General features: G+C 35.2%; 1 protein-coding gene and 1 long non-coding RNA gene across 2 annotated transcripts in view; both read left to right on the forward strand.

The window, feature by feature from the left end:
- Positions 1-2,671: 2,671 nt before the first annotated feature.
- On the forward strand, positions 2,672-3,954 carry LOC146742222 (uncharacterized). Its single transcript, XR_014929836.1, has 2 exons — positions 2,672-2,744; positions 3,239-3,954. It is a non-coding gene; the product is annotated as an uncharacterized LOC146742222 (long non-coding RNA).
- Positions 3,955-5,699: 1,745 nt separating this feature from the next.
- Positions 5,700-13,365, forward strand: part of LOC102805502 (engulfment and cell motility protein 1-like) — a 37,528-nt gene continuing 29,862 nt past the window's right edge. The window contains exons 1-2 of the mRNA XM_085500352.1: positions 5,700-6,093; positions 12,279-12,440. Coding sequence (XP_085356478.1) covers positions 5,977-6,093; positions 12,279-12,440 — 279 coding nt within the window. The 5' untranslated portion in view covers positions 5,700-5,976. The remainder of the gene's footprint in view (positions 6,094-12,278; positions 12,441-13,365) is intronic.

A 13,365-nucleotide genomic window follows, 5' to 3' on the forward strand; every position in this document is an offset into this window, starting at 1 on the left:
AAAGTAACGGTACAGCATTTTAACAGTGAATAAGTACTGAGAAATAATTTTTAAACTCATAGTTGCTGTCGACATAGGAAGTAAAGTAAGCAAATAACACCGAATAAACGGCAAGGTAAAGACTATGTCTAATTATAGTAAATACGTACTGCGTGCGTGACTCGAACCGGCGCTCGCGTACGGCACCTAATCGCCTAGCTACACGCCACTACACGTCTTCCCCTCGGCCACCGGGCATCCCCATAAAAGGATGCTTAATAACCGAGCTTATTACGTGCAGAGAACGTGAAACCCGTCCACGCGATACGCGCCACACAGCATGGCCAGAATGCGGCAAAGGCCTTCAGATCTGGCTGTAGTAGGATGGTGAAAGTAACGGTACAGCATTTTAACAGTGAATAAGTACTGAGAAATAATTTTTAAACTCATAGTTGCTGTCGACATAGGAAGTAAAGTAAGCAAATAACACCGAATAAACGGCAAGGTAAAGACTATGTCTAATTATAGTAAATACGTACTGCGTGCGTGACTCGAACCGGCGCTCGCGTACGGCACCTAATCGCCTAGCTACACGCCACTACACGTCTTCCCCTCGGCCACCGGGCATCCCCATAAAAGGATGCTTAATAACCGAGCTTATTACGTGCAGAGAACGTGAAACCCGTCCACGCGATACGCGCCACACAGCATGGCCAGAATGCGGCAAAGGCCTTCAGATCTGGCTGTAGTAGGATGGTGAAAGTAACGGTACAGCATTTTAACAGTGAATAAGTACTGAGAAATAATTTTTAAACTCATAGTTGCTGTCGACATAGGAAGTAAAGTAAGCAAATAACACCGAATAAACGGCAAGGTAAAGACTATGTCTAATTATAGTAAATACGTACTGCGTGCGTGACTCGAACCGGCGCTCGCGTACGGCACCTAATCGCCTAGCTACACGCCACTACACGTCTTCCCCTCGGCCACCGGGCATCCCCATAAAAGGATGCTTAATAACCGAGCTTATTACGTGCAGAGAACGTGAAACCCGTCCACGCGATACGCGCCACACAGCATGGCCAGAATGCGGCAAAGGCCTTCAGATCTGGCTGTAGTAGGATGGTGAAAGTAACGGTACAGCATTTTAACAGTGAATAAGTACTGAGAAATAATTTTTAAACTCATAGTTGCTGTCGACATAGGAAGTAAAGTAAGCAAATAACACCGAATAAACGGCAAGGTAAAGACTATGTCTAATTATAGTAAATACGTACTGCGTGCGTGACTCGAACCGGCGCTCGCGTACGGCACCTAATCGCCTAGCTACACGCCACTACACGTCTTCCCCTCGGCCACCGGGCATCCCCATAAAAGGATGCTTAATAACCGAGCTTATTACGTGCAGAGAACGTGAAACCCGTCCACGCGATACGCGCCACACAGCATGGCCAGAATGCGGCAAAGGCCTTCAGATCTGGCTGTAGTAGGATGGTGAAAGTAACGGTACAGCATTTTAACAGTGAATAAGAACTGAGAAATAATTTTTAAACTAATAGTTGCTGTCGACATAGGAAGTAAAGTAAGCAAATAACACCGAATAAACGGCAAGGTAAAGACTATGTCTAATTATAGTAAATACGTACTGCGTGCGTGACTCGAACCGGCGCTCGCGTACGGCACCTAATCGCCTAGCTACACGCCACTACACGTCTTCCCCTCGGCCACCGGGCATCCCCATAAAAGGATGCTTAATAACCGAGCTTATTACGTGCAGAGAACGTGAAACCCGTCCACGCGATACGCGCCACACAGCATGGCCAGAATGCGGCAAAGGCCTTCAGATCTGGCTGTAGTAGGATGGTGAAAGTAACGGTACAGCATTTTAACAGTGAATAAGTACTGAGAAATAATTTTTAAACTCATAGTTGCTGTCGACATAGGAAGTAAAGTAAGCAAATAACACCGAATAAACGGCAAGGTAAAGACTATGTCTAATTATAGTAAATACGTACTGCGTGCGTGACTCGAACCGGCGCTCGCGTACGGCACCTAATCGCCTAGCTACACGCCAAAACACGTCTTCCCCTCGGCCACCGGGCATCCCCATAAAAGGATGCTTAATAACCGAGCTTATTACGTGCAGAGAACGTGAAACCCGTCCACGCGATACGCGCCACACAGCATGGCCAGAATGCGGCAAAGGCCTTCAGATCTGGCTGTAGTAGGATGGTGAAAGTAACGGTACAGCATTTTAACAGTGAATAAGTACTGAGAAATAATTTTTAAACTCATAGTTGCTGTCGACATAGGAAGTAAAGTAAGCAAATAACACCGAATAAACGGCAAGGTAAAGACTATGTCTAATTATAGTAAATACGTACTGCGTGCGTGACTCGAACCGGCGCTCGCGTACGGCACCTAATCGCCTAGCTACACGCCACTACACGTCTTCCCCTCGGCCACCGGGCATCCCCATAAAAGGATGCTTAATAACCGAGCTTAATAACCGAGCTTATTACGTGTAGTGGCGTGTAGCTAGGCGATTAGGTGCCGTACGCGAGCGCCGGTTCGAGTCACGCACGCAGTACGTATTTACTATAATTAGACATAGTCTTTACCTTGCCGTTTATTCGGTGTTATTTGCTTACTTTACTTCCTATGTCGACAGCAACTATGAGTTTAAAAATTATTTCTTAGACTCAAATAAAATGGCGGATTATACCGACGTTATAATTAGCTACCGAGAATAACACGGCTTTTCGGTAAGTTTATCATTGTCAAATTCAACGAAAGTCATTTTTATGTTAATATTGTGGCTCGAATGGTTCGAGTTTAGATCGTTATTTTGCGTAGTTATTCTGGGAGTGACGATTTTGTTTCCACCGGTTCGACAGAACACCGGTGTCTTTTTCCAGTCGCTTGCCCTGAAGACGGGTGATGTTTTGTTGACGATCGGGCCAAAATCGTCTACGGCATTGAAGCCGTAGCTGTAAATATTCATCAAATTGTATCAACATTTTGTACATTATACAATAACTCTTTATTAAAGTAATTGAGCTGATTTGGACTGGAATAAAATATTTGTTATTTGGAACACATCGCAATTGATCAAGAAATATTTTTTGCTCCAATTTTCTGCGTCGATTCCGTGGGCCGGTGACCGTTATACAATTTAAAATCAGTTTGCATTGTTTACTATAGCTGTTAACAGTGTTCTAATCATTACGATTTACTCATTTGTTTGCTTCCATTCTAGATAATTATGCTCAGTGTTTGATGTAAAATTGAAGGGATGACTGAATGAACGAACCTTGGCTGGCGAAGATGTATCTGGAAGTGTACACATTTGTTGGAAGTGAAAAAAATATTCAATGTAATGACAAAAATTGTAAAATTTCTTCTGTAAATAAAAATGTACTAGCAATTTTCTATTAATGGTTTATTCAAGTGGGCAAAATATAATGTACAGAAAGCTTGCCCGTATACACTGAAAAGTAAGCAACTGACAGCCTGTATAAAAGGGGGGCTGTGATTGGCTGTTACTTACGCGAGATTTGAACGGGACTTACATAGGCGTCGGATCAGATGTAGGTAGGGCGGAATTAAAAAAAATCACAAAATCAAAATCAAAGTAAAATAATAAAATAAAAAGGCATTAATAAAAAATATAATAAAAAATAAGTTTATGGCCAAAATAATTAAAGCCCGTACACTACATCAGATTTTAATCAGATTGTATTTTCTCTTGATTTAATATCATCAATTTGAAAAGTTAATGGACATTTGTTGCTAAGTATTGGACGATACACGAACTGTGCCAATGAACAAAAGTTAACATCCGTCACGTAGAGTTCATCACACATTGTAATGTAATGTATTTTTGTTGGGTTTGGGGGTTTGACAGTGAATTGTAATTTTTAGAGGAGAAATACAAATGTAAAACAATCTGAAAATAAAGTTACTTAGTTTTTACCTATGTCCTTTTGATCATGGAGGTATAAACACAAATCTGTGTATACCTCCGTGTTTTGATGTAACGTCTGTCACACACATATTTATGATTACGCGCAAGCTGTATATCTAGCTAAGAATATTTCCTCCTGGCATGAGAATGCATGTGGCATAAGCAAGTCTTATAACACAGTATCAAATTCCATGAGGTAATACTCTAGTAATAAGGGCAACTGAAATAACTTCCAACCTCTCTAAATGTAACGCCCGTCACCGTGGAATTTCTAGTCTCACGGCACCATGAAATTGCATTCTTTTGTGTGTTACAGTGACGTATATTGAGAAACATGTCCTAATATTTTTCAAAATTCCATAGATCACAATGTTTTTTACCACTTTCAAAAACTAAGATTTCTGAAAATAATTGAGAACAACAAAAAATATCCAACCATTCACAATATATATTTTTTTTCAGCCTATGTCACCTGCCTACATTTTGATATCATGATTAATATGCCATATAGATTCCTATGGCATATTATGATCTCTGCCATGGAAACCTATGGTAAAAGCACTATAATACTACTAGATGGCCACTATCTACTAAAATACAACCATAATTTTCTTGAAAGTTATGCTGCTGACCCCACTTAAATTGTTTTAAGCCATTATACTTACAATGTCCTGGAGTACAATTTATTGGAAAATGAATAATTTCCGGGTATTTGGAATCATGAGTAGGCTTCTACTTTAATGACAACAAAACGCACACAATTAGTATAATTGCTTGAATCACAGTCCTGAATAGTTCCATATATTCATTGGTATGAAAAAATAGGTTTCCGGGTAGATGTATAGATTAATCAAGCCAACATTCACAAAAGTAGCCGATTGTAAATGAGTTAATTATTAATTTAATAAAAACTAATTTAGTTTTGGTATCTTTAATAGCAGTTTGATTAGTTATTTATTTCGCTTTGACGTGACGCTTCCGGAGTGTTATGTCAGCACCCTGACCAGCTTGTCAAATATTTTATAAAATGTGTTAGCTCAGGTCAAATGGCGGAAAATAATATCTAGTAACTTTGTTACACTTAATAATTTCGTATTACACTGGTCCAAACTATTTTGATATTCGAAAAAACAGGGGAGTGTGAGTTGCATGACACGATTGGCTGAAAAAAATGTCTCATTTGCATAAATTAATATTCATGAGCAATGAAAAAAATCGTCTTTTCAATGAAATTGTGCTAAAATGCTTTTCGATAGCTAACGCGGTACTAGTAATTCTAATATTAGACTGATTCCATCGTTACGAGCTGAAAAATTGTGTAATGTAATTTTTTGAGACATGTTTTTGAGTCCAGCAAACTTTTGAAAGTAACCACAGTTTTTGTTTTCTTTAGCGTGATCATAGAAAGTTACAAAATTCATGGAGAATGCAGAGGAACGCTGATATATCACTTTAGTATTATTGCTCAACTTTAAAACTGCGCATAATGTTTTCAATAAGTTTTACCAGTGTCAAGTTACCTAATTAGTATGCATTTAGAGAAATCACTGTGTGTTCTAGGACGTGTATATTCATTTGCCATATAATGTTTCTAAGTTTCGTTGAGAATTATTCTGTAAAAAAAAATGCTGAAATGATTTTAACCATTCGTAAAAGTGACGTTGTTGTTTCGAAATGTTCAACCCAGATCGGATGGCGCCCTCTCGTTCCAATCCCACCTAAAAAAAAACGCGCATGCTCAGTTGTTATTTCCGCCACAACCGGAGGAAGTCTCTTGTCTTTTCCTCATCTTGATGGGTATATGATTGAAAACAATCGTAAATAATTGCCGATTCGTGCTTTGTGACGCTACCAGAGTACAATATGGACAGTCAACATCGCGTTTAATATCTGCGCCACTTCCAAGAACGGCAACAGATTTGAGGACATAACTAAAAGCGTCGGTTTGCGATCACAAAAACAACACTTCCGGGTTGAAGTAACAGTCCTTCCAGAATTTGTGTGAAGAAACGGTTGACATTTGAGCCATCATGTCTGTGGGAATAGAAGGGATAGACTACTTCGAGCGGAGGCAACCTCCCAGTGACATTGTTAGGTTGGCGGTTATTATGCCAAATGAAACTCCACAGTTAATTTCATTTCACCAGGTAATGTTATTGTTAATTTATGGGGCTACAAGTTCCTCTTACAATGTACAGAATGGCAACTTATTTTAGGAACTTACTTCCATAATACTGCTGTACTTCCGTGAGTTGAGTGTTTGTGCCTCTGTTGTTTACATGTACTTATTGTAGTGTAGCAATATCAGCTCCCAGTACTAAATGAATCATGTTATCTCCATGGCTACTATTACTAATCAAAAAATAGTGACCGTCTACTTAGTTTTTTATAATACTATGAGGTTATTGTGAGGATACCAAAAAGTATGCACAAAGACAGTACGCATAGCGGAGGTTGATGCGACCATGTAATGTCTGAGATTGAGATTGAGCGAACTTCTTTGTATAGGGTTCGGTCAAACCCTTGGGGCTGCCATGTTTGTTTTTATCATTAGAGGAAACTTACACGTGTAATCTTTCTATATTTGGAATTCGCATTTCCTAATATGGAAGGATGAACAAAACCCATAAATACCGCAAAATTACCACATGCTGTAACTTATACCGTTACGGTGACAAATGTATAGTATAATAGTATTTATTAAGAGGACTTTGAGTATTTGGTGTGTATATTTAAATTATTGGCAAAAGCTCCTTCGGCCCTCCTCACCAATAACTCTTAATCCTAACTGTGCCCCTCCTGTACATGTTTGAATTTCATGTAAACAAACAATATTTTACACTCCTTGTGTACATTGCTATGAGTCCAACAGGACACTAGGCGACAACCACCACCCATTAAAACAAAAAACAAACAAATTGAATTACAATATTATATATAAACTAGGCAAACCACAAAATTAAAATAATAAAAGAACAAGAGTGAATGGCAAATAATTCACCCACAATAAGAAAATCTATTTTCGGTTAGTTTATGGCTTGAAAACGGATGTCAAGACTCTTTTGAATGTATTTTGTTACTTGAATACAGTTTCGTTGATTACTGAGAAGCATGATGAATTGTTTCTCTAGTGGTTTGCTGTCAAACATTTGGATTATAACCTTACCAAAAATAAAGAAATCTTTCTGATGGTCGTCATTGTATTTATTGCCTTCCTCTATAACAATAACTATAACAATAACAATAACTATAACAATAACTATAACAATAACTATAACAATAACAATAACTATAACTATAACTATAACAATAACTATAACCATAACTATAACAATAACTATAACAATAACAATAACAATAACTATAACAATAACTATAACAATAACTATAACAATAACTATAACTATAACAATAACTATAACAATAACTATAACAATAACAATAACTATAAAAATAACTATAACAATAACTATAACAATAACTATAACAATAACTATAACAATAACTATAACTATAACAATAACTATAACAATAACTATAACAATAACAATAACTATAAAAATAACTATAACAATAACTATAACAATAACTATAACTATAACAATAACTATAACAATAACTATAACTATAACAATAACTATAACAATAACTATAACAATAACAATAACTATAACAATAACAATAACTATAAAAATAACTATAACAATAACTATAACTATAACAATAACTATAACAATAACTATAACAATAACAATAACTATAAAAATAACTATAACAATAACTATAACAATAACTATAACAATAACAATAACTATAAAAATAACTATAACAATAAATATAACAATAACAATAACTATAAAAATAACTATAACATAACTATAACAATAACTATAACAATAACTATAACAATAACTATAACAATAACTATAACAATAACTATAACTATAACAATAACTATAACAATAACTATAACAATAACAATAACTATAAAAATAACTATAACAATAACTATAACAATAACTATAACAATGACTATAACAATGACTATAACAATGACTATAACAATGACTATAACAATGACTATAACAATAACTATAACAATAACTATAACAATAACTATAACAAACTAAAAAAACAAAAACAGAACACTATAATAACACTAATAATCAATGGGACAAACAAAATTGTTGGAAGAAAACGGTTTTCAATAAATTTTGCCAGTGATATATGGATCATAGTGTTTTTGCTTTTCATTAAAATTAGAAACTTTCTATTATTGTTATTCATTAAATTTGCATTTGCTTGTATCTAAGCTTTCAGGACATGTCATTTTGTTGTTTTCAGATCGGATTTAAAAAGGCTGATTAGTGGCCATTTTAATTTAATGAATGTAGTTCAAGATCTGTATCTCAACATCCAATCATTCATAAGGCAGACTACATTTTCATTTGTGTGGTTAAACAAATACAGTTGTTTTCAAAATTAATAAAACATTACTGAACATTTTATGTAATAGCGCCCTCACTCAAAACTTTTGAGAAGCTGAGTACTGCATTTTTCAAGAAAGCATTCATTTGCATCAGAAGTCCAATGTCTTTCATTGTTAGCAACCTCTTTGGATAACAAATACTGTATTCTACTTCCTGTGAAAATTTATATTCGGAGGAGATTTCTTTCATATCTATCTAACATTAATTTAGATGCATCACTAGGAAACTTTTTTTCTATGTGAGAATTTTTTACAACCTCTCTTGAAAGCTCATTTCAGTGTTACAATACATTCTAGGTTTAACTTAACTTCCAAGCTGGTTATCAGCTTCCTTTTATTTTCCATAAAAACTTTAAATTTTTTAAATTGACTATCAATAATTTCAACTTATTCTTTGTAGTATTAACTAATGTTACATAAGAAATATATAGACAGATTTCTCTGCATAGTTTTGATATGTGGCAGTTACGAAAGCTAGATTAAATCTCGCTAAATGTTTTAGTAATGCTATTTCCATACCGTGTGTGCTTTAATGCATGGTTCACTTACATTGGTTTGTTTTTATCGAATGCTGACTCGATTTGCATGACATGCTTGCTCTGTGACAGTTTCTGATACCAGGTGTGCTCTAAGAAATGCCATATTGAGTAATTTTTCTTTGTAATTTTCATAATTACTTCATTCATGTAGCTAACAAGTACTTCTGGCAATAGGATGTATATTAAAAGCGTAGTTCTAACACCCTACTTCCCCGATCGTAAGCCCCTCCCGGAGAATAAGCCCACCCCTCTATTCTTAGACATTTAACAAGTTGCGGGCATCCCTGAGTATAGGCCCAGGGTGTTTTTACCAGGTGTCAACAAGATTTATTAAAATATGTGTGTAAAAAATGTGTTTCATTGCATAAAAATCATGATTGGTAGGGTAGTTTGGTTTGTGATTTTATGAGAAAGCTTATATTAATTTCAGAGTGTATGGCAAACGTACACAACATGGTTTGCATCGTTTCTATTCTGTTATTTACTCAGGATGAACCCTGATGTTGCAATACTGAAGTAATCAATATAACTCTGAGTAGTAGCTTTCGAAAAGCCAAAAATATGATCGTTAAGTTGTGAAACCTGGTAATTGTGTCCATTGAGACTATCGTGAATTGGGTGTGAAGGAGTAAACTATTCTTCAACGTGACCTGTTGGCAACCGTGAAAGGTGTTTGAATATTTCCTCAACACTCAGTTTACCTTTCGAAAATTGTGAATCACCAGTTTTTAGGTAATTCACTTCCGCATTGCTTTAAACAATTACATCATCATTAATCAGTAAATTTTGTCAGTACGACACAGCATTTTGATTGGTTAAAGAAAGACCTGAACTGTTAGGTCTGTAAATCATATTGTAATAAAATGTTTGTATTTTTATGAACATGTTTGTTTCTTCATTGTAAAAGTGTTGTGGAAATCAATAACAACTTGTTTCGCATTTTTCTTTCTTGAAAAAGACGTAATATTTCCCTGAGCCCGGCATGGTGAACGAAAGATCTAATTTGGGTATTTTTTCGTCGATGGTAAGATAGTTGCAATGTTAACCCCCCATCATTAATCATTTTTTTGAAGTGGTCCGCGAGTATAAACGCACCCCTAACTTTTCCTGAGCTTATGATCCTGGAAGTGCGGTATTATATATTGGATCATTAATATGTGACTGATTGCATCCAATGTATGCGCAAATACAGTATAGTTCAAATGTCATATTTAAGGTCAAAGAAAAGGTCACACATTACATTTGTTCTAGGGTATACATACATTGTACACAAATTCGCCTCTTCATATATTGATTCAAGGCCGTATTTTATGTTCTTCAATGTACCCCCGCAACAGCGTAAATAAGACACTAAAACTAAATATATCTCAATAGCTTCCGTATAAGCGACGGGTTAAATAATATTTGCAACAGTTATTGGTAGAAGGAATCCAAGCAATGACTTTTTACCGACGAAGGCAATGGAATCTTGATTGTTGTATGGTTACTTGGCGAGATGAAATTCCACAGTTATATAAGTTTTGCATGGTATTGTTGTAATTTTTGTTTTCCTAAATATGTACGTTACTTGCTTTAATCACCGATAAGTGTGAACATCTTTTAAGCATATTGCAGTTTTGGCTTATTTTGTTTTTAGAAAAAATAAGTCTGAATATTATAATATGTTTTTTGTTGACCCCGAAAAACCTGTTTTGAAATGTGTAATAATTTATTATTTACGACAAATCTGATATTGAAATGATTGATTATTACTGAAGTAGCTGTACAAATACATGTACTAGTATTTACATTATACCATTGCTGTAAAGTAGCTCTTGTACATGTACGGGAACTTCTTTAATGCCCAGGATATGGTGTGAATTGAATAGTCACAATTGGAACAGTGTGATTGTGAAAAATGAATTAAGTCAGATTGTCGCCATATTGCAAAACAAGGAAACGTGCGAAAAGGAAGTGCATCAGCAAAAACGGCCTTCTTCAATTCGATGCATACCACACCACTTGCATATACCTCCATTTTAGAAATCCCTGGTAGAATGAAATAAACATCAAGTTCAGGTTCACCATATTTGCTCTATAAGTAACGTAAATCGTGAAATTTTGTTGCAGTGAACTGCAAATTTTTCTGGGGTCTTACAACACAGTGTCAATGACTTCCACGTTACTTTGAATGCTTTAGAATCTTCAGAAAATTTGCTAGCAAATACAGTATGTGCTTTAATTAAATGACAGAGGTGTGTCTACATGTATAATATAAATAAGTAATATTTTAATGAATGACTTTTTGTTTATATCCACCTTTATCATAGTTTATAGATACAAATGTAATTGTGGATCATGCACATTATAAACATCACTAGCTGAATGCCTCCAAAAATGAGTGGAGAAAAATGGCTGATATGTGTTAATTAAATTTTAATAAAATAGCACTCTAGAAAATACATTACAATGATAGATTACAACTTAAAATAAAGATGTTCATTTCACTTCTTGACATATATCACAACTCACTGGACAACATGTCGGTGAAATTGCACCCAGGGCTGAAGACAGACAAGATTAGCGTAAAATTGAAATGCAGGATAATGCAGGAAATATATTACAAATTGTAAAATAATTTTGTGTTGTACAGCAGATTGGCTAGCATAGCATTTGAACATCGTCAGGTTGGAAGTCATCAGGCATTTCATAGAATTGTTTGTCCTCATTAGATCTATCATTTATCATTTGGGGTTTCGTTATGTGTGTGGTTTTGGTTATCATTTTCTCAATTTCTGACAACAGATTCTATGATGTCATACTTTACCCATAATCCTTTGCTTGAGAATCAAGATGGCTGACTACATAATACTGATGAAAAGTTGAATATCTAGAGAATAAAAAGTGATATAAAAAAACTGTAAATTGCATTCTCCTACATTTGTGGAGCTTTTTCTTTAAAGGTCATAATGTTGTTTGGATTGATGTTTCCTTTAATCAAAGTCACATCCATTTGTAAATGAGTCTTAAATTGGCCAGTGAGTATAATGTTTCAGTAAATATATATACTGTATTTTTTTTCTGTTAGTAACACATTTGCTTACATTAGTGAGTGTGTCTATGATCAAGCTAAGGCCATTTATTAATGTTTCAGTATACTAGTGTACAGTACATGTAAAATAAATCATACACTCTCTATAGAATTCAGTGTTTGTTTCATGTTATTGGGGGTGCTTTTCTGATAAACCAAATAAGGTATTACATATAAAATAGATGTTTGTTTTTATCTACTATATCACATTTTGTTATGTATTTTGCCATTCAGGATAAGCCCTTGGTTAAGATCATAAAAGAATTATGCGATGGTTGGAACATTGCTGACCCCGATCAGTATGCGCTACAACAAACAGAGGGAGAGCTGGTATACATCACGGAGAAGAACAGACATGACATCAATGGTAAAATATTAACGCTGACAATATCACCGGTGAGTATAGCTTGTATATGAGGATACCTCAAAGTATGCACGAAGACAGTATAGCTGGATCATCCACCAACGTGCAGCGGAGGTCGATGCGCGGCGTACTGTCTGAGTGCGTATTTTGAGGTATCCTTGTACATTTTTTCCTTCCAATGATACACCATGAGAATGTGTGGAGTCCGGGCAAACTCTGGTGGCAGCCATGTTTTCGGATTTCCTAATATGGTAGGATGAAAATACCCCGTAAAATACTGCAAAATTACGGCACGCTGTAACTTAAGTTGTCACGGTGACAGATGTATAATAATAACTGTTATCTTTATCATATGTTTGTATAATAGGCATCTTTTCAGGATAGCACTTTCATGAAAAAAAAATATCATTGGTGAATATTTTTGACATTTTTGGTAAAAAGTAAAATATTCGATTTCTTGGTGAAAACAGGAGCCGAAAATGAAATAAAAATAAAATTTTATTAAAAATAAAATTTTATTTCAGCGTAATTTCTCACGCCCGCCGACTTGTAAGCGCAAAAAAATGCTAAAAAAATATTATTTTTATCTTCATTTTTTTACCGCCCGCCGCATAACAAATCCAAGTTGCATTTTTGTGGGAGTAACGTGATCAAAGTACCGAAGTCTCGCGCAGATGAGAAACAAGGTTATACATGGAATAAAATTTTATTTCATTTCTTCTCTCCGATCAATGATCTCGCTTACAATTCTTTGAGAATCACACAAATCTAATGGAAAAAAAGAATTAATTTTTTTTTTTTTTTCGCCCTCCTCAAAAAAATTGCCTTATACAAACTCGAGAAACAAGGAATAAAAAAAGTCTGGCCTTACCGTATACATATAGATACCTCTAGTTGACTAATCTCAGGTTTCTTCACTTTGTGATGATATCTTCAATTTTCGAATTGAAATGTACA

Source organism: Saccoglossus kowalevskii, chromosome 6 (assembly GCF_978046115.1).
Source record: "Saccoglossus kowalevskii chromosome 6, keSacKowa6.1, whole genome shotgun sequence".
NCBI classification, from domain to species: Eukaryota; Metazoa; Hemichordata; class Enteropneusta; family Harrimaniidae; genus Saccoglossus; species Saccoglossus kowalevskii.